The sequence below is a fragment of the Bactrocera dorsalis genome, chromosome 5 (assembly GCF_023373825.1).
Source record: "Bactrocera dorsalis isolate Fly_Bdor chromosome 5, ASM2337382v1, whole genome shotgun sequence".
Taxonomy (NCBI): domain Eukaryota; kingdom Metazoa; phylum Arthropoda; class Insecta; order Diptera; family Tephritidae; genus Bactrocera; species Bactrocera dorsalis.
In genome coordinates, this window is record NC_064307.1 from 14,170,910 (window position 1) to 14,197,590 (window position 26,681).

The 26,681-nt window shown below is 37.4% G+C and overlaps 1 protein-coding gene across 1 annotated transcript; it reads left to right on the forward strand.

The window, feature by feature from the left end:
- Nucleotides 1–14,058: 14,058 nt before the first annotated feature.
- On the forward strand, nucleotides 14,059–15,868 carry LOC109579657 (major royal jelly protein 1). Its single transcript, XM_049459096.1, has 2 exons — nucleotides 14,059–15,075; nucleotides 15,147–15,868. Exons 1-2 carry the CDS (start codon nucleotides 14,214–14,216, stop codon nucleotides 15,440–15,442), a joined length of 1,158 nt encoding a protein of 385 aa, XP_049315053.1. The 5' UTR covers nucleotides 14,059–14,213; the 3' UTR covers nucleotides 15,443–15,868.
- The last annotated feature ends 10,813 nt before the right edge of the window (nucleotides 15,869–26,681 follow it).

Sequence of the window (26,681 nt, forward strand, 5' to 3'; positions counted from 1 at the left end):
TAGACCATATATTTTCACGAAATATGGCATGAAGTATTATCATAAGCTTCGCTACCATGTCCGAACAAATTTTTCAGATCGGACAACTATAGCATATAGCTGTCATACAAACTAAACGTTCGGAATGAAGTGCTTATATGGAAAATTCTTTTATTTGTCGAGATATATTCACGAAATTCGGCATAGATCTTTATTCGAAGCAACGCTAAATTATTCGAAGAAATTTTCTCAAATCAGACCACTATAGCATATAGCTGCCATACAAACTGATCAATATGAATCATGTCTTTCTATAGAAAACTTTTTTATTTGTGGAGATATCTCTTCGAAATTTGACATGGATTATTATCTGAGGTAAGGGTATAATCTCAGAAGAAACTGTTTAGATCAGACCACTATAGCATATAGCTGTCATACAAACTGAGCGTTCAAAATTTAGATAAAGATCTTTTTATACTATAAAAAAATGAAACTGAGCAGAATATTTTAGCTTGGGGTTAGTTTCGGCATGTTAGCGTTTTTTCTTGTTTCTTTTTTGTGCTTCAGTAGCTGAAAGTACGTTTGTTATCAGTAGAGATGGGTTCTCGTCTCATGTAAGCTAACTTTTTAATATTATAATATTTAATCTTCTAAATTGAGTGATAGTTAAATGTGATCATAGGTATATCCGTGCTTGTGATTTACTTTACATTTATCTTAATCTTAAAAGGATCCATGCACTGCATCAATGCACTCAAGTTATAAAGCTCGTTCTCTCCCTCTCTCGCTCTATTCACTTAAGTACACGCGCGCTCGGATTTCTGATGACAAATATAATTTATGGGCTTAACGAAGTGCACGACAAATCGAATAAAATTTTGCACGCATTTATCACAAATCCAACTACGGTACAAAATGTCATCGTCGTGCACAGATTTATTTTCGCAAAAAAACACACACACATCTCACAGCCCTGCGAGACCCCACTTCATACACATGTTGCATAGAATCACGCAGAACATGCTCGCAACGAATTCTGTGCAAATATGTTTGTATGTACGTGTGAAGCATACTAGACGGTGTACAAAAACAACAAAAAAGAGACGTTGGGCACACACTGCAGCCACACGGTCACACCAGGCGTTGCACATGACCCCGGTACGTGTCGGATGGCTGCCATTGACCCAGCACACGGACGTTGGTGGAGCTGCAATAGCGAATATGTTTGTATTTCTACGGAAAATGTGTGTGTGTGGCATGCTGTTTACCTTCCGGTCATATAACGGGTGTGCGCGCCTGCATATTGCATGCATGTAAGCACACGCACACATACATATGTATATAAATGTCTGTATTAGCCAGATCATAGCATGCATTGAGGCGCTCATGCGCCAATACACTCACCCACAAGCACACACGGAAAAGCGCATTCACAATTTGTTTTTCCTATTTATTTGCCCAGCAAGTTGAGTGATGCTTCTGTTTACTTTGCCTGCTGCAATTCTGAAAATAACTGTGCATATATGTACATAGATGTATGTATGCGTATTTGAAATAAATATTGCCAATAGCAGCGCCTCAAAAATAGTTGTGGCGCACTGAAGCAGCTGGCGTGTGATGAAATGATATTTGTAGGTTTCTGAGCAAAGTAAATTGAAAACTGCCTACCTCATCGATAGCTGCCTATGTAGCAGATAAGAAAAATAGCTATGAAAGCGTCAAATGATAAGAAAATTAATTTTAGATTTTTTTTTTTCATAAATGGTTCGAAATATCGCTTGGTGATAGGCAATTCTACTGTCAAATTTATGCTTTAAGCAATATATATAGATATAATAGTTATGTATATATTTACATATGTATATGTATGACAACAACACACCATGAGTTAAATTTAATAAAAGCATAACGTTAAAGAAAAAAGAAAAAGGTAAAAAAAAACACAAAAATTTGGAGCACCCGCTGTTAGCCAACAAATGAACACGCTGCAACGTGTGATAAGTCTGTATATACATTCTTATGTGTGTACATACATACCCACACATGCATACATGCTTATTTCTGAGGTAGGCAAGCATTGTAAGAAAGAACGCGGCGGTGAAGCAACCCAGCAGCTATCACATTACATCAGACAACATTGAGTCACCTGCTAGGCGTAAATTGATACCATTTTCATTTTTGTTTTGTTTTTTTAATATTTTTTTTGTTTTGTAATAATTTTTTTTTGTTATTTCTTGGTTTTTTTTTATTCAATAATGTCATTGACTTTAACATCACTTCAACTATGCTTATCACTAAAGCCAATTGGCGTGATTTGGTGATGATTTTGGTTTAAGTGCTTGTGTCTGCATTTGATATCCATTTGTATTATAACTGTAATAGTAGTAAAAATGCTGAGTGCTGAATATGAATTAAAAGAGTAATCGAATTTTATGCTTAAGTCTGCAGCAATTCATATAAGATTTCCACTTAGCAGCCGGGACAATTTATAAGTGAAAATTTCTATAGCACAAGGTGATCTATTTCGAGGTTCCCTACTTTTTTAAAGGAAAAAACGTAGAAACTTAATATTTAATTTAGAATGTTGACCATCATTCGAAGTACATTCTCTAGCATTTATTTTTTGAAGATAGTCTCTTTGAAAGATTTGCCGCGGCTACGTCTCAGATGGTCCATCCGTTGAGGCAATTTTCAATGACACGTTCGAGCATTTCGCCTGGTATTTGGCGAATGTTGCGCGTGATGTTTTGTTTGAAGGCTTGAATCGAAGCGGTATTGTCCGCATATATTTTAGACTTTACATAGCCCTGCAGATAAAAGTCTAACGGTGTGATATCACGTGATCTTGGTGGCTAATCGACGGTCCCAAAGCGTGAAATTTTCTAACCACCGAAGTGTTCTCCCAATAATTCCATTGATTGATGCGGTGAGTGGGAAGTGACGTCGTCTTGTTGAAACCAAATGTCGCCGAGATCACGAGCTTCAATTTCAGGTATCAAATAGTCGGTTATCACAGCGCGGTAACGGTCGTCATTGATGGTTCCGCTCTTACCGGCATAAGTTTTGAAGAAATATGGATCGAACAAATCGTTCTTTTTTCTGGCTGAAATGGCAGTTCTTCAATCTCATCAGGTTGCTCTTCGTCCCAAATATCCCAAACTTTGCTTGTTTACATACCCATTGAGCCAGAAATTGGCCTCTTCGCTGAACAAGATATGGCTGGAAAACGTGGGATCTGCACAAGCTGTATTTTGTACGCTTTCAATTTAAGATCTCGACGTAAAATGTTCAAAGCCGTCCAATACGTCAACGTCTGACGGCAGCCCTACCCCATGGCGTTCAAAAGCACACCGGATCAAATCAATGCTTTGATCAACGCCCTGAAAATGATAGGCATTTTCAGCACCAATTGTCAGTGTGAAATGGACGCACTAACCACCTTGGTTGGGTTCGAGGCCCATCTAAAACCTCTGCCCTGCTTTGAGTCCGGCACCCGGTTGCAATGCAACTCCACATTCAACTGACAAAGTCAATTCTTCCCGCATTCGGGTTTTAACCAAAACCACCACGATATTCCACGAGGGGCCAGTCCGCATGAGCAGGTTGGAGCGAACTCCAAGGGCTCCTTCTTCCCGTGGTACCTGAATTAAGCCTGCGGTCAGATCTTGTAACCGAAGCTACTAGTTGAGCTTCCATACAGCGCTGGACTGGTGGCCAGGGGTTAGACTCCATACACACACCACTCATACAAAAGATAACCCTAATTCCCAGCTAAACGCCTTCGCCGCTTAAACAACTCACACGCAAACGACCCTAACTGTTCGGTATTCCGACTAGTGGAGATCACACCACTAAATTCTAATCGCCCATCAGTACAGTTAAACCCCATACCACCCAGATCAACGTCAGACGTCCAATACGTCAGTCTGAGCTGCTGCGAACGGCGCCGATTCGACTCTCCACGGTCTTCGTGTACACACTCAGCTACGTCTGCTATATTTTCTTCACAGCATGCTGGTCGTGGTTTATTGGGTCGAATATTATCGAATAATGAATGCTGGGTCTCAAGATGGGTGATTGTATTTCGAATAGTATGATCAGTAGGCGGATTACGTTGACCATAAGAAATATTATTTTCATATATTGAATGCTATGACTATGTAATGAGTTTCATATTTCAGAAATTCATCGATTGTTGTCTAGATTGACTCAACTTCTTGATTTGCTTTCTTGCTTGTTTATATTTCTCTTTCTCTATTTGTTTCTTTTTCTTTCTCCTTCCTTATCTTCCTGTGTCAATCTAATTATCCCTATCCCACTAAGCTGTGACTTATTTACCTCTACTTAAATAAAATCGCGTTGTTTGAAAAATTGCTCTGTTTTAGATTTTATCGAAAGGAAATAAATTAACTCACGTTCTCATAAATTTCCGTGAGCTCCCAACATGTTTCTTCACTTGACACATTTCGCTCACAATCGATTTTTGTATACACAGCTATTTTCGAAATACTTTCCATTTATCAAAAAAAAGGAATATGGGTTCGAGAAGTATGAGCGAATATGACGAATAGTAACGAGTATATTTTATGTCACCAAAAATCAATTGTCGTTTTGTCTCATATGAAAAATACTCCAACCAGCACCATGTGGGCTAAGTGAGATACATATTTTATGCCAACTCAAACCTCCATAATTGCAGTCATCAACGAATAAAAGGGTCAGCGCAATTACTTACCAAATTTCCGCTTTCATGCTCCAAAAATAAAAGACAATAAATGTCATATTTACATTGAATCACATATGAATGTATGTATGTATGTATGTAAAATAACAATTTCGAACAAAATGTGCACCATAAAGCCATCATCAGGAAAAAATATTTGTAAAAAGTGGAAAGCGTTGAATGAATGCCCGATGGAGTACTATAAAAGCAACTGCTGGATCAAGCATAAAATAAAATATCAAATAAAAAGGCGTACATATGTACATATGTACATATATTTATGTATATTATAAACACTCGCATATGTATATACTTGTGATTTTTATTCACAATGCCAGTTGCGATTTTCATTTATTATCCGCTTCCTGTTTTACTTTTTATTTCAGACCAAATAACCGCAGGCATTTCTGTTGTCAATTTATTTAGATATTGTGTGTATATATGTATATTATTTGTGTATGAAAACCAATTATTTGGGCACGAATATCTAAATCTACTCATATAATACGAGTGCAAAAGTGATTTGTGTTATTGCCGTTTCGATGAGCGCTTCTATTTTGATTTTTACTGGCACTCAGTATTTACGAAGGATGTATAAGGGGTTACATGGGTTTCCTCCGGTCAAAAACGAAATTTTTTCAACAATTTGTTTCTCTTTTTAAAAAGAAATATTTTATTAGAATTATTTACTGTTACTAAAATACACTATTAGCAAAGATTCTGAAATTTTTGGAAAAAAATATTTTCATATTTAAATATCCAAAAAAAATACTTCGTCCAAGTCTTGTTTCTCAAAGGCCTGTGTAAAATTTCAAGAAGATCGGCTGAGTAGTTCTCAAGAAATCTTGCCAACCGACTTCAAAACTACAGATTAGAGAAAAACTCGTTTAAAGTCAGCGCACTTAGCCTAGTTAGCCTCGAGCGCACAGGTTCTGAAGCCTGTTCTCCGAAACTATTACTCGGATAAACTTGCAAATTTAGGACAATATTCTAGAGGTTTTGTAAAATTTAATAAGTCAATAAAAAAATTCGATTTTTGGAAACTTGTAAACCCGTGTAATCCATTAATGAGCTCTCCTAGAGAAAAAATAAAAAAAAAATTTTATTCGGTCAAGGACTGTCAACTTGGCACCATTTCTGGAAATTACTTCAGGAATGTTTTTTGTCGCTAAAGTCAGCTATGCTAGTAAGATTTCTGAGTGTTAATCGTTCATTCTGAAGCACTAATTCTTTGGAGAAATATTCTTAGATAATTTTTAAAAAGATTTAATCAAAAAAAATCGATTTTCTAAAGCAGGCTTCCCCCTTAAAAGCGGCCGGAAGTTCGATATATATCTCACAGATTGACCGATATTTTCAATAAAGAGTCAGCCATAGGCACCGAGGTCAAATATTTATATTTATTTCGCTTATTGATAAAATATAGCTTTTTTAAGGGGAAAAAACAGTTGAACCAAAAATTTGGCTTGATGACGAGCTTACGGACACTGCTCAAGAAAATCAAGGATTGGCAGTTTAGAAGTTGTGAAATCAGCACCGAAGACGGTAAAAATTAAAAAAATTATCAACAATGGAGATTTCTTTTTAGCAATATTATTTAAAATTTGAATACAATTTTGGTTATGACCAATAACTGACCCAATTTTACAGTTCTTCCAGCGAAGCCGACATTCTGCGGAGCTGTAACGAAATTTGCTTCCTCGCTTTCAAAAATAAATTTCCGAAGATTTGAACCTTCTCTTTCAAGTCCAATTTTGCAAAGTATACAAACCTACATTTTTTGACAGCTGATTTGACATCGTATCAATAAATTGTATACCCCTAAAAGTACACCCTGTGTAAATTCCTTCTGTTGGCTTTTGCTTCGACTAACATCAAGACTGAAATTTCTTTACCACTCACTTGCAGCAAAATTATGCGAAATGCGAACAAATGGCGAGTAAATAAGAATACAAATGCAAGCTAACGGGAAATAGGTGTTTAAAGCTGCACCAAACGTGTTTGACTGCAAATATAAAAACAAAACTAAAGCATTATAAATGAATTTGTAATTTCCTTTGACACAAATTCGCTGACGTGCATACAAATATTCAGTAAATACATACATACAAAGCATGCATTTAAGACAGTGACATTTGCATTTCGCTTGCTCTGAAAATTCAGCTGAAGAAATACTTTCAACGCAACTGCTTGCTCCAATTGTTTGGTGGAATTGTTGCTTACGAGCTGGCAACAGTGGTCGGTGGCAAAAGTCGCATGTCGGAAATGTATATATGTGAATATTTTATATATATATATACGAGTATACATATAAATACTTCAACATATATATCTGTATACTGAAAGGTTTTCGAACCCAGCAAAGATGACCCGAATATCGGCCGGTGGTATTAACAGTTTTAAAGTGATACTATACTTTGCAGGGTTTTTGACATTATGAACTCACTTATACTTAATTGTATTTAAACGAATCTAGTTGTTTTGTGTCTAATTTGTAACTAGTTGTCTTGAGTCCAATTTGTAACTAGTTACTATAGGACCAGTTCTAAACTAGTTCGACAAATTGGCATTTACAATTTTCTCTGCTGAAAGTGAACAACAAATTCATTAAAGTAGATTACTAACTAGTTGTTCTTGCGAAACTTACTAGTACTGCACTAGTTCATAGTTAGAATTTATAAATATGTTGTCCTACAGGGTGTCCCCGCACTTTGCATCGCCCTTCGTTGGCGTTTGTTCATACAGCAAATCATCATTGTTTATAGTGACTCATGAATGCTTGTGTGGATTCAAAGAAATTTATGTGCATTCAATGAGCTGGCTGGTGCGCTTTCCATATTGTTTGTCTTCTATGGCAGGATATGCAATTGTCGGTGAAATTATTGCACTTGTTTACAGCAATTTTCATTTAAAACACATAAAAGCGAAGGCAAAACGTTTATTGGCGATGACAATATAAATTGAATGCCAGAATTTATGGGAAATATATTGGTGTTTACCCGAAAGACGACAATGAGCTTTGGCTGTAGTTAAACGAATAATTCATTGTATTTGTATAAATGTGTCGAGAATTGCAGATGAAACGGAGTAAAATATTGCAATTTAAAAATGTCAAAGAAGTTTCAATAATTTAATGAGAAGTGCATTTACCATACTTTGAATTTAAATTGAATCAAGCAATCATGCTTAGTAGGCTTTACTAGGGGCTGTTTGTTAAATCCTAAAGGTCCAAGGTTTAAGGTTTGAACTTCAAGCAGGTCGGAATGCCGGAGGAGTCATTCAAATATGGCGGCGAATAACTGATAAGAAGCATGCCCGACGATTGGAATTTAAGTGTGCTCTGCCCAATCCACAAAAAGGGAGACCCCAGCCATCTGCACCAACTACCGTGGGATAAGCCTCCTCACTTCCGCTCATAAGGTTTTATCGAGCGTTCTGTGTGAAAGATTGAAGCTCACCGACAATAAACTCATCGGACCTTATCATTGTGGCTTCAAGTCTGGAAAATTAAAAAGTGACCGGATATTCACCACAATACACATCACCTCTTCGTCGATTTCAAAGCAGCTTTTGATAGCAAAGGATCTACCTTTAGCCGATATGTCTGAGTTTGAGATCCCCGCAAGACTAATACTGCTGTGTAAACTGACGTTGAGCAATACCAGGAGCTTCACCAGGATCAGGAAGAAGTTCTCTTACCCGTTCGATGAAAAACTTATCCTAACAAGGCGATTCCCTATCGCGCGACTTCTTCAATATTCCTGGAGAAAATAAGGAAAAGGAAACGAAGCAAATGGTATGGTAGTGAACGAAGGCACTCTTCTGTCCTGTCATTAAACAAACAGTCGTCTTATTCGCGAATTGGCTCCCACGTCACTGTTGACAGTCATAACTTCGAGGTCGCAGATAATTTCGTCTATCTTGGAAAAGAGAAAGAGGAAGAGTTCCACTGCGGAAAGACAAGGTAGAGAAAGGCCTGGTTACACTTGCAATCTCCAATGGGCGCCTAATAGTGTAAAGGAAAAACGAGTGGCGTGCTGTTGTAAACTCAGCTATAACCGCGTAAGTGGTTTCTACGCCAAAACAGAGGAAGAATACCTTAATAGAACTTGTCGATTTTTCTCTCTCCCTCTCTTTTTTACATTACTACACTTTTTCTGGAAAACTAGCACAGCCAAGTCCTAGGTTTCTTGAGATTTCTTCCCAATATTCGACTACTTTTGGAAATAGTCCGATGACTAGCCGATTATTGTCTCGGAAAGGTTCTTACCTAGGTTTTCTCTGTTAGGGTATAACCTGAAACAACTGAAATGCTTGGGATTTTGGCTAGGGAAAGGTTTACATCGGGTTTAATCCTTATGCCGGGCCAAAAGGTACCTAATGTTTGTTCAAAAGTCAACTTTATGGCCTTTAGCGGTTTATGGTGGGACAGTTCTAGTACTCCTTATGCTCACAGGTCGAATTTGGTCTAAAAATGGCCGTAAGAGAAGCTCTTTAGTTTTTATGATCTGTTATATGTATGTGGGTTTATATCAAAGTTTTGAGGCTGAGAGGTGGGGTACATACCTAACCATTGTTACCCGCAGTTCAAGTTTAGTATTTTCATTCTGAAATGAATTACATAAAAACACCAATTGAAAACTGTAATTATAATTAATTACACGTGTATATGCAATTATTGCCATTTAATTATCGTTAAGTGTAATTTGATTACAACAACAAAAATTACAATAAATATGGAGTGTGCCATTAAATTATTATTGTGGTGAAATTGTCTACTCGGCATATTAATTTTCGCTAGCTCGTGCTTACGTTTTTGCTGTTGTTGCATTTACTGTTATTTTTAATAAAGCTAAGTTATTACTCACTGAAAGGTAAAAGTCGGCAAGGTGCAAAAGCAAAAGGCAAAAAACCACTAAATCGCCTAGACCTGCTTAAACGAATGGAAAAAGGTCAGTGGAAACACACAAAGACAAAATACCAAAACGAAAATGGATTTATGCTTCTTAGGCATCGCTCGTTAAATACAATGTGTTGGCGATTAAAATAACGCACTGATTATTTGTTTGTTTACAAGCGCTGGCATCTCCACCGTGCCCTCTCATTGCCGGCATAAAAGATGAGACAAGCAACGTGGCCATTCTTGCCATTGTTGCCACAGTTGCTTGAGAGAGAGCAAAATGCGAAATGCGAGCCCATTGAAGTGTGGCATCCATGCGTTTAATATCGACATTAATCGTGCCAATCATTCGTGATTGACCTACAAAAAGGAGGAATATTGCGAGAAATTGCAAACAATAAGATAGACAGCTCGTAATTTATGTGAATGGCTATAATTACAGTGTTTGCCTTTGACTTTCTTGTATGCGCTCACCATTGTTGTATTATCTTGCTTTTTTACTTTGCTCAGCAATACAGCAATACATTTGCGATTTGTGATTATATTTAAAGCACTCGTCTGTGTGGACTTATGGCATACAATATGTGTGATCGTAATGGTTGGCTTTGAGCGCTTGCCTTGCCTGCAAGGGAGTTCACTCAGTGGGAGAACGCCTGTAGGAAGTTGAAACCATAAACAATCTTCACTTTGGAAAGGCATAAAGTAATTAGAGAAAGTTGGGATTTCATCAAGCGGTTTGAGGTATTTTTGATTATTTTTTAGAAGGTATTTGATTGGCGAAGCATTGATTTAACAATCCTTTCTCTTAACAAATAACAAAGTAATAGTAGGAGGATGGAGCCATGTGTAGAATATCACGCCAGTGAATAAGTTCTCTGAGTCCCATTCACTTGAAAATGACCAAAAACAATTCTTACACATATGGCAAAAGCAGCTCTCGACTTCCGGCCTTAGAACAAGTGTACTTTGGATAGCCAAAAACATCCGCTTGAAGGCGAGCTAAAGTGAGAAAACGAATCATCCCTTCCCAGTGTTGTGCACTGAGTTCGAGACCCGCCACACTTCTAATGAAAAGGAAATAACAGCCTAAGATAAGAGACCCTCCTTTTGATAACGACCAAGGAACACACATTAAGGACTACGATTTAAGGGTATGCACCTGGAATGTTCGTCCTCTTAATTAGGAAGGTACCGCTGCCCATCTGGTTGATGTCTTTGCAAGAGTAAAGACTGACATGACCGTCATCCAAGAAGTGCAATGGATGGCACAAGGACTGAGATGAGTGGGACTTTGAGAGATATTCAGTCGCCGAGTCCTAGCGTTCACCCCGATGAATGAACGACTAGCCACAATCCAGCTCTAATGCTGAAACCCAAAATGGGTTGAGGCTTATCGACTTCTTTGGGGTTCGAAATGTGGATATCTGTACTACAAGATTCCAGCGTAGGAAAATTCACCAAGTTACCTGGCTGTCTCCGGATCGGAGAGCCACCAACGATCATGTTCTGATAATTTTTTTTTCACACTTTCAACTTTCCTGCAGGGCTATTCAATTCCATTCACATTTTCATTTATTTGCTTCAGCAAACAAAATCACGCAATAATGTAGCATAATTTCTGGCGTTTTAATAATAAAGCGCTTTTATTGGCATTTAAATCTCAACTTTTATATACACCCATGAAGGGTCATAATAATGCTGCTCATTCGTTATATCGCTCCACCATAATTTTATGCCGCCCTACACAATACCGTTACCCCTCCGTATGCCCTTTCAAGTTGCGCGAAGCTTGCTTGCGCTCGCATTAAGTAGGCATGATTTCATTTAAGGCAAAAGTGGCATTAAAATTGAATTAATGCAAGACGTCCAACAACAACAAGAAGGGAAATTTTATTTTTTATATATTAATTTAAGTAATTTTGCGTAGTCATTGTATTTTTATGTAAATATATCAATTTGTTATGCTGTCGGCGCGTCTTAGCCAGTGCAAAGTTGTTTATTCAACAATTTAGGTAAGATATACATATTTATATAATCATTTTCTTAACTGTTTGCCACTGTTGACCCGTTCTTCAATTAACCGTGAATATCAATTTCCATAATAATCTTCATTAATTCCACCAAATTACATTATTATTTTGAGCTTGCCGTTGATTTGAGGCGAAATTGAAATCAGATCGCTTTGGACAAGGTGAAAATGCTGCGAAATTAATTGCGTAAGTATGTGCGAATTTACCGTTAACTGCTGAAAATGCTTTCCAGAAAAATCTCAAACGAAATTGCGTAAATAAATTCGAAGAATACCGCTAAGCCTTAAGTACAATTGCCGTAGACTGATTGCGAAGGTGTTAAGACGAGCTAATGAACTAGTCGCTTGGAGCTATGACCTTTGATTAACTTGATTTTATGACCCCTAAAAATTTGATTTTTTGATGCAAAAGTGTGAATTTCAAAAGTGCACAAGCAACGATTGTAAGAAGCTTTAAATATAAATTCTATGAAAATTCTGTTTTGAGGTTTGAATGAGCTGAAAGAGTATTGATGAATAATATACCGTACGTACAATTGAAAAATACTTTAAATTACATACTTTTTTGGCGAAGCTTATATATACTCGTATTTAAATTTTCAAGACGCAACGAATGTAGGACATATGTATGTATATACGAAGTCATAACGAATATTATTGAATATAAACTCAGAAGCTGAAAGGGAAGTTTTTTAGGAAACACTTAAGAATTTTAAGCGAGCAGAGCTACAGCTTGAAGATTCTTCTGAAATAAATAACAACCAATAACTTTGGTTTATTTGGAGGACTTAGAGGCTTATCTGTACAGAATTGTTACTTGAATAAACCAGATTTTTTTGGAATTTGTCCTGTTGACACTTTTACTTCGGGGACCTGTGGAAAAAAGTGAAAAGTAAGGTGGAGACTTTCGAAATTTCTCCAAATATCTATGCATATCCTAAATTCTAGAACTGTAGACAACACATCCAATAAATCATTAATGAACCAAAAAGTCAAGTGGAGAGTTTAAAATTCTCTCCAAACAATAATGTATACCCTAAATTCTAAACCAATAAATCATTTATGAGCAAAAAAGTCAAGTGGAGATCAAAATCTCTCCAATTGTCTATGTATAATCTAAATTCAAGAGCTGTAGAGAGTACATCCAATAAATCATTGAGGTTTTAGAAATTTTTTCTGACTTTGCGCCATCTAACTATTTTAAGGAATTGTTAAAGCAGAGTTTCCGGGTTCTTGATCATATGTGTGTATGGATAAGGAAGAGTTCAGTATACCAATTAAAATTTAATTTTTTGGGATGTCCTGATCACACTTTTACTTACAGGGACTATGGAAAGTCTATTCAGTAGCTCGGAGAACCGAAAAGGAGAAGTGGAGACTTTCGAGATACTCCCAGTATCTATGTATTTCCCAAACTCTAGAGCCGTAAATAGCACATCCAATAAATCATTGAGGTTTTCGTAATTTTTTCTGACTTTGCATTATCTAACTAGTGTCTAAGTACTAAGGGTCTCTATTTACTTTGGGGTCTAAGTACCACACTTTGGCGAATTGAAATTGTGGTTTTGGTTTCAAAAGTTCTGAATACTTAAACGAAGTTTGTAATATGATTGGAGTGTTAAGGCTCAAGAAGGGTAATTTCAGCTTTTGATTTGACTAAGTATGTTATGGAGAGCTTTCTGTTAACCGAAATCATGCGGATTCGATGGATGGGTCGCAAAATACCATACTCCTAGGTGAAGTTCTAATGAATTTTCAGAAGTTAGAAACCTCTAAAAAACACTACATGAAGGTCTACATAATGAAGCCCAGAAAATTTGGATATTTGTAAATTAGGTTATGTAATTCATTGTTAGCTTGTTAGAATTATTTGTAAGTTAGAGTATCAAAAGCAACATATATTAGAACACGATTCAAGTCTCAAGTCTCTGTTAAAACAATCAGCAGAAATTACTTGCAAGAAATATATCTCGAAAGTTCTCCACCTCCACTGTCATTTTGGTCTTCTTCTCAAGTCTTCAGACATTTTAAAAAAACCGGAACTTGTTTTCAACCAAGAATAAATTATTTACAGCTACTTTAAGTACATGTGGGAAGTGAAAATGGAAGTGAGTAACATGTACCAGAAGTAGTAAGTGGCTCGTGCCGCAAGAAAGACCTTCGTCTTACCACGCTCTTATTGCGCATACATACCGACATATGTCAACTGGTGAAACCATAACAAAGCAACATAACAACAAGCCACCAAATACACAATAAACGCCGGCACTGCTGACGGCGGCGGACGACCTTGACAGTGAAATTGTAATGGAAATCCGCAATGCGCATTGACGCGCGTCACGTCTGTCGCCAGCCAATTGCGAACTCGTATGCGCGCCATGCGAAGCCAGCAAAATGTAAAACCATATAAAATAGCAATAAATTCATATGAAATAAATATTATTGCTGAAGTTGCAAATAAGCAGGCGCTGGCGCAAAGTTCGGCGAAGTGCAAACAAATTACACATAAAGCGTTCAATAAATAAAATTAAGCAAGTTTGCATAATAATTGCGTAATACCCTTACTAAATATACGTAGAAGCATGTGGACACGTTGCCTGCTGCTTACAGCCTTCGCACAATGTCTGTGGACTCACGCGCTCGCCGCGAAATACGGGGATGCGCGAAGTAGCGCTGAAACGGTGGTCGCGCCGCCTGCCGTCACCTCGCTACAATGGACCGGCGGACAGTTCGAGTTTCCGGGCTCGTCGCGTTCGCTCTTTCGCAGCTCGGGCAAGTACATCTCGAAGAATGTGATAGCGACGCGTGCGCAGATAGTGGGTGACACCGTCTTTTTGGCATTACCGCGCTATAAGCACGGCGTGCCGGCGACGCTTGTGAAGACCACGCTCAAACCTGGCGCTTGCCAGGCCACCTTTGCACCCTTTCCCTGCTGGGATATGCAGGATGATAGCACATGTAAGGGTTTCCAGTCCGTAGTCGATTTGGTTGTCGATCAAAATGACGTGTTGTGGGTATTGGATACGGGCATTGTGAACACGCTCGAGACGCCGGAACGCAAATGCACCGCTAAAGTGGTAGCGCTTTCTGTGAAGACGGGCAAAGTGTTGAAATCCATTTCGTTGGAGGGTCTAACATCGCCGAACTCGCGCTTGCAATATATTGTTGTGGATTATGCACCTGATGGCAGCTGCTTCGTGTATGTCAGCGATGCTGCGAATCGTGCCATCATCGTTTATAATTTACAAGCTGATCGTGGCTTCCGTGTGGTGCTGCCGAAAGCTGTAGCTTCAGGTTGCAGAGCACGTGATGTGCTCTATATCGCGCTCATACGCAAGGATTGTGGCACAACGGAGTTGTACTTCACCTACTTAAGCACGAACAGACTTTTCTTGCTACAGTCGGAGTACTTGCGCAGTGGTGTGGCTGATGGTCGTATATTGGGTAAGTTGGGATGAAGGCCACAGTTTTGCTTAGCGCTCTGATAACTCATTTGTTATACTTTTTACTTACAGATTTGGGTAAGAAACCATCGCGCATGGTCATTATCGGCACTGACAACGGTTCGGCCATATTCTTCCGCAATGAAGGCGATGCGGAGGTCTATCGCTGGGACACTTCCAGCGCTTTTACGGAGACGAACTTTAAGCCTGTCTACCGCAGCGACACCTGTCAGCTGGCGACGCATGCAGTGCCCGACTACAAGCGCAATACAATGCGTGTGCTGCAGAGCAATTTCCCGGATTATATGCAGAATCGTGTGGGTTGCGGTGCAGTACAGCAATTATCCGTTATGCAGGGCTGTTGGTAACAGTTATTTGTTAAGGCTGCCGGAAGTCGGAAATTGAAAATTATATTAGAGTAGTTTGTTGATGCGGGTAGTAGTAGTGTTGATAAGAGTTAAGGACCGTTAGAGTGTGTATATAATTTGAGGTTATGAGGAAATCTCTTTCTATACAATATCCGGTTAAGGGAAAGTGTGTTATGCATATTTTAATTGAAGTTGCCAAGGGCAGAAATTGCACTGTTAATATGTATGCATTGTTATTTAGTTAGTTGGGTTGGTTAGTCTGGGTAAATAGTTATAGTAGCATTATATTGGTGAAGGGTAGTCGTGTGGTTAGTCTTTAAGTTTTTAAAAAGGAACTGGAAATATATTTCTCATACTTAATTTTGTTAAATTTGAATAAATTTATATTTATAGATTTTGTAAAAGAGAATGAATGTATACAGTGTTGCCTCAATAAAACGAATTTTGTAAAATAAATAAAAGATATAATGAAATTATTTGGTGTTTTTTGATTCTTTAGTAGATAGCATTCTATTATATATATATTTTCAAATTTAACTATAATTTACCATCTGATCAAATTTGACCCGGACTGACAAAAAGACTACATTTCCTCGCATTTAAATACAAATCTTTACTATTAAATTTAAAATAGGCGCCTATGTCAATACAAGCAACGCTTAATCCAAGTTTTCATACATTTGTTATAAGCCTTAATCCTTCAGTGCCTTTACCGATTTTAGGTTTTTACGGTTTTGGCTTAAGTTTAGCGTTTCATTCGCTTGTTTGTTGGTCAGTTTCGATGTCTTAATTATAATCCCACGTCTTGTCATCTGTAATGCATTTCTCTTGCGGCCTCTACTTGACGTCGTTTTTGTAGAAAATTCAGGTCTTTGATACAATACACTTCATACCCAAAACCTAACCCAAAATGTGTTTAGTCTATCCACAAGAGATGTTGAGATCCTTTGTTATATCTCTGATGCCAAAAAGTTTTTGAAACACTGTTTCTTTAACTTTTTCGTAGTTATAGTCGTTACAAGTGGGATGTGTACGACTCAACTCACATGGTTCAAGTTTTCAATGACTTCGCGATCTTCACCTTATGTGTTGTACCATTCAAATACTTGTGTTCGTGATTATGTATGACTCCTCAAAACACTTCTAAAAGCAGCAAAATGCAATCTAATTTAGAGACCAAAGTGATCACATTAACTTAAAAACAGGTTTTTCTTATCTACGATAGACGACTGGACGCTGTATAAGACAGTATATGCCAGTTTTATGAATCATCATGGGTTCGGCGCATTCTCGTTAAAACCCATACTTTTATCGTTTATCTTAGGATTAAGAATATGCGATTTGTTTTCGAGCAGGGAGAACACATTGAAATTATTTCTGGATGATCACTTAACAAAGAACCAATTACTGTAGAAGTGCATCTAAGGGGGCTTCAGGACGTCGATTTTCTCAACCAACTAACATGGGCGTTATATTCATTAAAAACATTAAGTCCCGTGGATCTGATGGCATCATACGTGCGCCATGATCACAGCGGACGGCAAAGGTATCAAGCAGCTAGTTGTTCCCCTCTAAGCGAACTGTGTTAGATTAGATCACTTTCCTAAAGCTGAAAGGCAGGTAAAGGAGGTGTTCATACCGAAGACTGGAAAGAGTATTAATCTTAATTCAAACGATTAAGGCCCATTAGTCTTTCTTCGCTTAGTTGAAAACGTTGGAGAAGGTTATAGATCTGCACTACAGAGGCATTATACCGAGAAATTTTATACTTGGGTACGCCGAGGTGTCATGGCTAGAGGAAACCCTCATATATAAGAGAAATGTGAGGGTGAAATTTCTCAACATTGAGCGAGCATTCAACAATGTGAAGCCGGAAGCAGTCAGTATTACCCTGGAGAGGTTTGTGGTGGAATCGAACCTGAAGCATCTTTTCTGTTGTCTTCTCTGCGACAGAACTGTAGTGACGATGAAGGGAAGGGCACTACAAAAGGTCAATGAAAGCACACCGCAAAACTGGGTTCTCTCTCTTTTACTCTGTATACTTAGGAAATGGTTTATTGACATAACTCGAGGAATGAAACTGTCGGTTGATAGTCAATGCAGATTATGTTACTCTCATGCTTAAAGGAAAAATTCTATATACTGTTATCGTGTTAAGCTAAGGGTAACTCAATGTGTTAGCTAGCTGGGCGGAAAGAAGCGGCTTAAAACTCACCTGTTTTTTTTAGCTGTATGTATAAAATACCCTATTCTTCCTTCCCTCATTAGGAGACTTTTAACTCCACTCTACCTGAAAGGTGCAATACTTAGGCGTCATCCTTGATTGCAAGCTAGCATTGAAACTCAATATTGAGGAACGTGATTGTAGAGCGTGTTCAACGAACGACTCTCATCGGCATCAGTGGTGCACTACGTACAACACCAACGTTTGTATTAATTTGGCATAGGAGCCTAATTTGAAATCGACTTTAAAGACAGTCCGGGTCATATTTGATCAGATGTTATGATTGTATGGGTTTGCTCTAGAAGAAAAAAATTTAGTTTTTGAACATATAGTACACTGTCTTTTTCCTAATTTTTAATGTTCAAAGAAATAAAATTTAAGTACTTCTGTAAATATATTTGAATATTTCGAACTTTCGGCTCATTGAAGCATAAACTCATAGTGCAATTTGATGAGGAGAAGGCCATAAATTTGTTTAACGCCTTTATTGTATTTGTTACTCCCCTGATAAGCGCAGTGTTAACTTAATTTGTGGCGGTGGTATTCATTTCTCTCCATTGTTCACCGGATGCCAAACTTCGTATGAGATATGAGAAGCCGAAAATTTGCGTACAAAGGAAATTATATATGACAGGATCAATAAATTATGAATGAAAAAGTGTATTTCAATGCATGAATTCCTAACGCTTCGAGCAGTCTGGCTGGGCATATGTGTGTGGGTATGTTCAATGAACAAAAAACACACATAAATATGTTTTATGGCAATGAAAAGTGAATGTGTCAATAAAGATATCGAAATATTTATGTATTTATGAAAGAGAGCAATACTCTGCAAAGACCAATAATAATAATGATGACTCAAAATATGAGAAAAAGGACAAAAAGAAGCGAGAAGCATAGAGTCAAAGTTCATATAAGCCAGTATCCAAAAAAAGTAATCAAAAATTGTTTTTTTGCGGCGAGTCTTATTCCAAGTAAGGGATGATGCAATGCATTCATCATATATTTTGTTAGCAAAAAATATCTATTTGTATGCGCTTTCATCATAAAAATGTCAGCAACAGGTTTTTGCATTCACGCTAACGGTACTTAATAGTACGTACATATGTAATATGCACAGTTCCCTTTGGCTGCATACTCTCGTAATATATCCCATCTGCATTTTCGGGTGCTAATAAAATTTCATGCCCCAAAAAAGTACAAAAATATATAAATACTTTGAATAAAGGACTTTTTTATCAGCAAAAAGATATGTGCACGTGTGCTTAAAGTACACACCCATTGGGAATTTTTTTCCCAGACTTGCGGTCAGCTCTTTGATGTCCACGTTAATTGGAATGTTGATTTTGCCGCTGTTTCCAAAAAAGTATCACGAAAGGCATTAAAATCTGATCATAAGCCAAACTACAATAAAAAAAAAGTATTCAGCAGTGGATAGATAAAAAAATTAAATCTGAATTCATACTTTTATACTTTAGTAAAAACGAGAAACTGTAAGCTCGATAATAAGTTCGAAGATTTTTGCGTTGATATGTCAGTTTGTATGACGGTTATATGATATAGAGGTCCCATCTGAACAATATGTTTGGAGATTGTTGGAGGAGTGTTGCCTTGAAACATTATCTATGCTGAATTTCGTGAAGATCTCGTCAAAAAACTATGTTTATACTCATTCGATATCGGCAGCAAAATTTCAGATCGTTATCGCAATAAGTAAGGGATTAGTTCACCTACATACAGATATATATGTATGTATTTATCACAGCAATATTCATTCGATGATAGAATAATCTCATTATTTATTTTTCTTAACTTTTTCGTGAGATTTGAGGCGTTGATTTTCTGGGTCACGTATCTCAACATAATCCTTTATATCAGTTTTAAGGGCGTATTCTAGTCTGGAGGCACAAACTTCGAGCTTTTTTTTTTAAATTGATAAGCATTTGATATTTATACTCTTGCAACCAGTTGTTACAGAGTATTATAATTTCGTTCACCTAATGGTTGTACGTATCACCTACAACAAAGCGAGATAGATATAAGTTTACATACATATACTTATCGAAAATACCGGTCAATGTGTGTTATTTATAACTGAAATTAAGGGATAATCCATCTATCATAATGGTATTTCTGTATGCCAAAAATGGGTTCAATCGGGTCAATATTTTCCTGAGCCGCCATATACGTAACATACAAATTTTCGAAGTACCAGGTGACTTTGTACCGCATATATCAGCCAACCTGTGAGTTATCCCACTGAAAATAATAGAGCGTGTTTTATTCATAACAATATATCTTTGTGCCTAAAATAGATAAATTTGAGCGAAAACTTGGCCTAGCCCCTATATAACTAACATCCGGGAGACTTTACTCTATATGATTGGTTTTACAGCTTAAAATATTTCCCTGGCTTGGATTCTTGAAAGTTGCAAGAGTTTAAAAAGTTGGGTTGCACCAGAATTTAGCCCTTCCCAAAAAATAAAGTGACATTGTATTTATTTTGAAAATTCTTTATTTATTCTTCCAAATCAATTTCATCCCCTTCAAAGTAATCCCCTTCCGATGCAATGCACTTATGCCAACGGATTTTCCAATCTTCGAAACACTGGTTGTAGTCACTTTCCGGAATGGCCTTCAGTTCCGTCTTCGCTGCGGCTTGAATCTCCTCTATCGTATAAAAACGGTGTCCCCGGAGCGGTCTTTTGAGCTTGGTGAACAGCCAGAAGTCGCACGGCGCCAGATCAGGTGAATACGGTGGTTGCGGAACGATATGGGTTGAGTTTTTGGCGAAATGATCACGAATTACGAGGGCAGTATGGGATGGTGCATTATCGTGGTGTAAAAACCAAGAATTGTCTTTCCACAATTCCGGCCTTTTTAGGCGGATAGCGTTCCGCAAACGACGCATAACGTTCAAATAATATTCCTTGTTGACTGTTTGACCGGTTGGAAGGAATTCATAATGCACAACACCACGATAATCGAAGAAAACAGTCAACATGACCTTGATTTTTGAGCGACTTTGGCGCGATTTTTTTTGGTCTCGGCTCTCTTTTGGCACGATATTCGCTCGATTGATCGGTTGTTTCGGGGCCGTAAGTATAGATCCAAGTCTCATCGCCAGTTATAATGCATTTCATGACACCCTGGTAGTCGGCAAGCATCGTTTCACACACTTCAACGCGACGCCTTTTTTCCAAAAAATTCAATGTTTTCGGTACCAGTCGAGATTTGACGCGCTTGAGGCCCAAAACATCCTTCAAAATGGTATTGGCTGAGCCTTTCGATATGCCAACTTCATCAGCAAGGTCTCTAATTGTTAATCGACGGTTTTTCAACACCAAATCTTTGATTTGTTGAACGTGAGCTTCGTCGATTGAGGTTGATGGTCGCCCTGGACGCTCTTCGTCTTCGACACGTTCACGGCCGGCTTGGAACTCACTATACCACTTGTAAACATTTTTTTAGACATAGCCTCATCACCAAAGGCTTTCTGCACCATCCTCAACGTATCCGCAGCAGAAAATTGATTCCGTAAACAAAATTTAATGCCAGTTTTTTGCTCAACAAATTTCGACATCGCAAAAAACGAAAAACTCACTTTTAGCAGCTAACGACACGCATCTCAAACACTAATGAATATTTTGTCATGAAATTTGACCAAAATGTGACTGACAGTACTACCAACCTAAAAAAAAATAATTCTCCAAATCCTTCGACGCGCGCAGTTTAAATTCAAATGTCACCTTATTTTTTGGGCATTGATTTCATTTGATTTTTTAGATTTTATTTAATTATATTTTTAAAATGCAAAGTAAACGTTTTGAATAAACGGTGTACACGCAATCTCAGAAGGCATAAAAAACAATTCCTACAACGCTGCAGTGATTCTAGCTTCTCCGTGAAAGAAACCCAAATAGAATTTCTAAAATATATTATCTCGCATTTGGAAAAACATCAAATTTTGATGAAAAAGCAGCGTTAAAAAAAATTGGATTTATTCCAAAATTTTATTGTGTTTTGGTTTGCCAAAATTCGATTTTTGATTAGATCATAAACTAGTAGGAAAAAATGCTACATTTATATATGCTAAGCAATCATTTCGCATTGATGTTTATCGCTATTTATTAAGTGCCAAAAGCGCTTCCAAATGGGTAGCTTGATACAGTTACATACTTATTACATATGTAATACCTAAATATGCAATGTATATATGGTGGTAGGTATATATTTTGGTCTACTCACATATGGCCAAAAATGTGTTTGATAAGTTGATGAATGCTTGTGCTATTCACTTTTGATTTATGGCTCATCACACTTTCGTCTATATTTTCATCATACACTTCAAGCCATGTTCATACGTAAATTTGCACCCAACGTATAAATAAAATTTGAAGGACCTACTTAATACTGAATTCTTTTTATAAATTTGTTTATTTTTATTGTTTTAACTGTTTATATAATATAATATAACTCTTAGTCGTGAAATCGCTACGAAAAAAAGATTTTAAATAGATTTTATGAGATTGGACTTATTTTATAGATAGCTTTGGCACTGTAGAGAAAGGTTATGAGAGCAGTGAGTATTGTTGATAACATAGTTATTCTCGAAATTCTGACTGAAGATAAAATATTGGATCTGCTAGAACAAAAAACAAGAATGGTTTCAGAAAAAATTACTCGAGAAGAATTAAGTTGTGTTAAAATGAATGATAAATGTATGAATAATGAACTTTATAAGTCATATAAGAGAACTTGAATAACGGTTAAGCTTAACTTTGATAAAGGAACTGAAATCGGAACTAGAAATAATTATCCTTTGACTTATCTCTATTTAAATTTATGATATACAAAATGAAGAGAGCGACCAAAAACAAGTCCTCCAATGCCGTATTGGTATTTCGAAAACAACCGTTATTTCGAAAATTTCGAAATTAAATATTTCTCAACAACTGTATGTGGTTGAGATTTCGAACTCAACCCTTATTTCGAAATTAAATTTTCGAAATTAAATTTTCGAATTTAAATATTTCTCAAAAGCTACATGTAAAATTCAGGCATTTTATATAAATTTCTCCTTGCATATCAATTTTATTGCTTCCGCTGCAGTCCCGTTAGTATAAAAATAAATCGGTTAACTTGCGCATCTGCCACTTTTTTGACAAACCAATTCGATTGCATGGCCCACGCTATCGACGAGGCACTTGAAGCGACAAACAACAACAAAAAGTGGGAAAAAGTACCAAAAATGAAAATATCACTTTTATTTCGGGCGATAAAACTTCGGCGTGTTAAGTTACACTTGTCGCAGATAAAATTATTTATCTCCTGCGTACTTGTATGTACATGTGTTTCGCAGACGTGTGCCTGTGGCTGTGTAATGACGTGCGACGTGTGAGTGCGTCTGTTGCTGCTTTGCTCTCGGGGAGCAATTTACCACATCGCGAAAATTGGGCAAGTGTTTGTCGAAATATTTTTATCACTTTGCATTTTTTGTTGTTGTCTTGTTTTTTTAATAGCAAACGTGTTAACAATATGTTGCATTTTTTGGCACTTCAATAAAATATCGAAGCAGATAAAGCATGCCGATAAATAATGGTGATTTATAGAACAATGCGAAATTTTTGGTCTATCATAGGTTAATATTAGATATTTTCAGTGCATGTGGTGGACATATATATGACATACTCATATATATGTATAGATCTATATTTACACAGAACACCTGCTTGTGAAGATATGTGTTTCTGTACTGATATTTTTAGATAATGATATATACTTGTAGATGGTTGCATTTTCTTTTCATAGACATTTTTCTTTGTCTGAGAATTTTAATTTCGTTGCAAATCTTCTTTGTGGGCCAATCTTCTTTCCGTTTCCTACGACCAACTACAAAACCTTAAACGCCAAAGAAAAGGCGCTGCTTTCAGAGTAGGTGAGGAAAATTTTTCCTAAACGTATGTATATAGCTTTTCAGAATTAATGGTGCCTTTCGATGCCCGGGCGAGGTCGAGGTCGAGGTATCTAATGCTTTCTCTACGCATACCGGCTTTGTGGACGAGTTATCGACCCCTTCTGGCTGACTCGTGGGAACAAAACAACAAAAAACAACAACCTCTAATACCTACTATAGGACACCAGGACCCGTAACGGAGACCGACGAAGACACCATCTCGGATGTGTTAACCATAGTGCGTTGATGGAGACAGTAGTTACTACAACGGGTACCAATTAAAGTAACCCTCCATTCCGATGATTGAATACCAATCGAAATACACTGCCTGCTAATGGATTAAATAAGCGCAAGATAAGGAGGAAGTCCTTAAACCACAAGTAATTAAAGACGGTACCAGACAGCAGTATTTATACTGGGTAAGACTGCAAAGACAAGACTGCTGGCACCTGTGTTGATGCCAGAAGCAATTAGCGTAGAGATGAGAAATGTATGAGAAATCTGAAAACAAACAGTCAGTACCTCTTGTTGAAACCAACGAGTATAGTAGTTCCCAGAAAAGGAATCACTCACAAAATGAGGAAGCGGAAACTCTGTCCAAAAAAACAATATAAGAAACAAATCTGAACAAGGCACATCAGTGACGTGTCTAGAGACAGCTTTAAGGTGGCTGACATAGGCAGCAATTCTTCCTTTTCTTACGGTGGTGTCTCTAAATTTAACGACGCATTCGCAGGTCTCAACTTGAAGGTTTTACGCAGCAAGAATATCGCAAGGAGACCTCTAGCGTACATTTGGTTGCCCCTTCTAGAGGAACCAAACGAAAAGCACCTGCTCCAAAATAAGTGTATAAAAGGTATGGATGACCAAAATCGAGCAGTCGATAAGGACCTGATTGAAAGCTAATATGGATGTGGCGGTAAAAAACAGCAAGATGCTACGAAAACTTATAAATCTGACAAGTCTATTATGTTTTAGAACTTTTAGCGCATATTAGCTACATGTGGTATCAAAATTATACATACATACGCTGAGTTAATTTAGAAGATATATATATGTGCAAATGAAAAATATCAGTAACATTCTTCACATTAGCCAAACGCTATGACTCATACGAGAATATGTGTGAGCTTGCTGGCACCGTTTCAATTGAAACCAATTTTCCAATTACCCTGTCAATTAACCATTTAATTACATTTCAAAACAAAAATGCTGTCACCATATAGTGCTAACCTACAAGTTCATTTTTAATTATCAGTGGTGCAACTGATTGGAAGGGTAATGTACCAAACCTGATTGGTGATTACGAAAAAGTAACATGGAGAATTTCTTGCAGTTTAAATGACATCACGAATAATGGGGAAATTTTAAATTTGAGTAAGCTTTTTTAAGTTGCATGAGATCAGTTCTTAATATGTATTTTATTTCTTCTTTCTATAAATTTTCAGTGGATTTCTTGATGCTGATTGTTTAATTGAAACTATTAAACAATTACCATACAAATTCGGTCCAGCTTTGAGGCAAGTCATACCATAAATTAAGCATTGCTTGTCCTCTGGCCAGAACAAATGGAATTGCAACAGCGAAAGCGCAATTAAAGTTAATGGCAAGAAGACTGAATGCGAACGCGATGAAGCATTCAGTCGTAATTGTTATATATGCGCATAACTGTACAATTGCATTCGTGGTCATGCTTCGCTTGCCGTGCTCCTTTACAGCGTTGCTTTGTGGAAATTGTTGCCTCGGTCCAGCTCTACGCTGATTGCTTGCTGTTTGTCAGCTATGCTTTCCTCTGCGAAAATGTAAATATTTTACAAATGAGTGAACGTTGGCACAGAGCTCCGCTTAACCCGAAATTACACTGTCGTTAGCTATATTGCAGTTATAATGGTGGCTCGTGCTGTTAATGACACCTTTTGCAGTTGATTAAGGACTGGCGACTGCGCTTGACTTGGCAATGCATTTTCTATGAATTTAAAGTGCGAGATAAATGACAAATTGTACTAGAAGGAATTATAATGGAATGTACCGTTATAGGAAAGTATACGCAGTTATTTGGTAAAGTTTATTTTTTACTGCAGAGTGAGTTTCTGGTTAGATTGTGCCTTCATCGTTACAAGGAATGAAAATTCTCTGGGCTTTGAGCAAAGCTGGACTTGGTGATCGTCCTCACCAAGACAACTATATATCTTGACTTGTAAATATAGTAGAAACAATTTAGAGCTGCCTCATAAATACTTGGTCTATCAAAGAAGCACCAACATTTTGGAAGAATTAAGTTTTTTTCCTCAACACTGTCTTCTTTTTCTGAATAAATTGATCTCCGTGATGCTCCGAACTCTCTCTATCTGAAATATAAGAGCTAGGGAAAGCAGATTCCTGTGCTGGTTCCTCATTCAAATCAAATTTTGGCCGGATGAATGAGCTTTTCAAGTTTAGGAACGAAAATCAAGCACATGGTTTTGGCTATGGTGACGAAGAAGTATGATGATGCAAGGGCCCTTTTTCTCGCCAAATGGGGTGTCAAATCATTCCAATAACTCGAAATTCTAGAGCCCTGGTAAATATTGATTAAATCCTGTGTATTCCAGAATACGGACTTGACCTTTTCAGCCGATATCTTGACTTATTCAGCCGATCTCTCTGAATCGACAACTCTGGTCCTTTTCAGAACAACTTCGCTGGGTGAAGTCTGGAGGTTTCGGCTGATTCTTGGTCTCTGGTGTGTACTAGTGGATCGATATTTTATCCACGGTCCAAGAACCAAGCAGAAACTCTATCGAATTATGCTTACGTAGAGTCAAATATTGTTGACAAGTTCTTTCTCGATTGCGCTTGTTGTCTGGAGATCATAAATGCAAAACTAATCGCGCCGACTATTGTCTTGGGTCCAATATTCAGAATGTATCTACAGGATCTTTTAAGATGCATACCACCTCAGCTATCACACGGATCTTTAATCGGCGGTTCGCCAATATGAGATCGTGAACTTTTGCCACGGTTTCTTTCACTATCAAGCGTAAGCCACGCGATCCTTTAGATCTTCGATCTGCGATCTA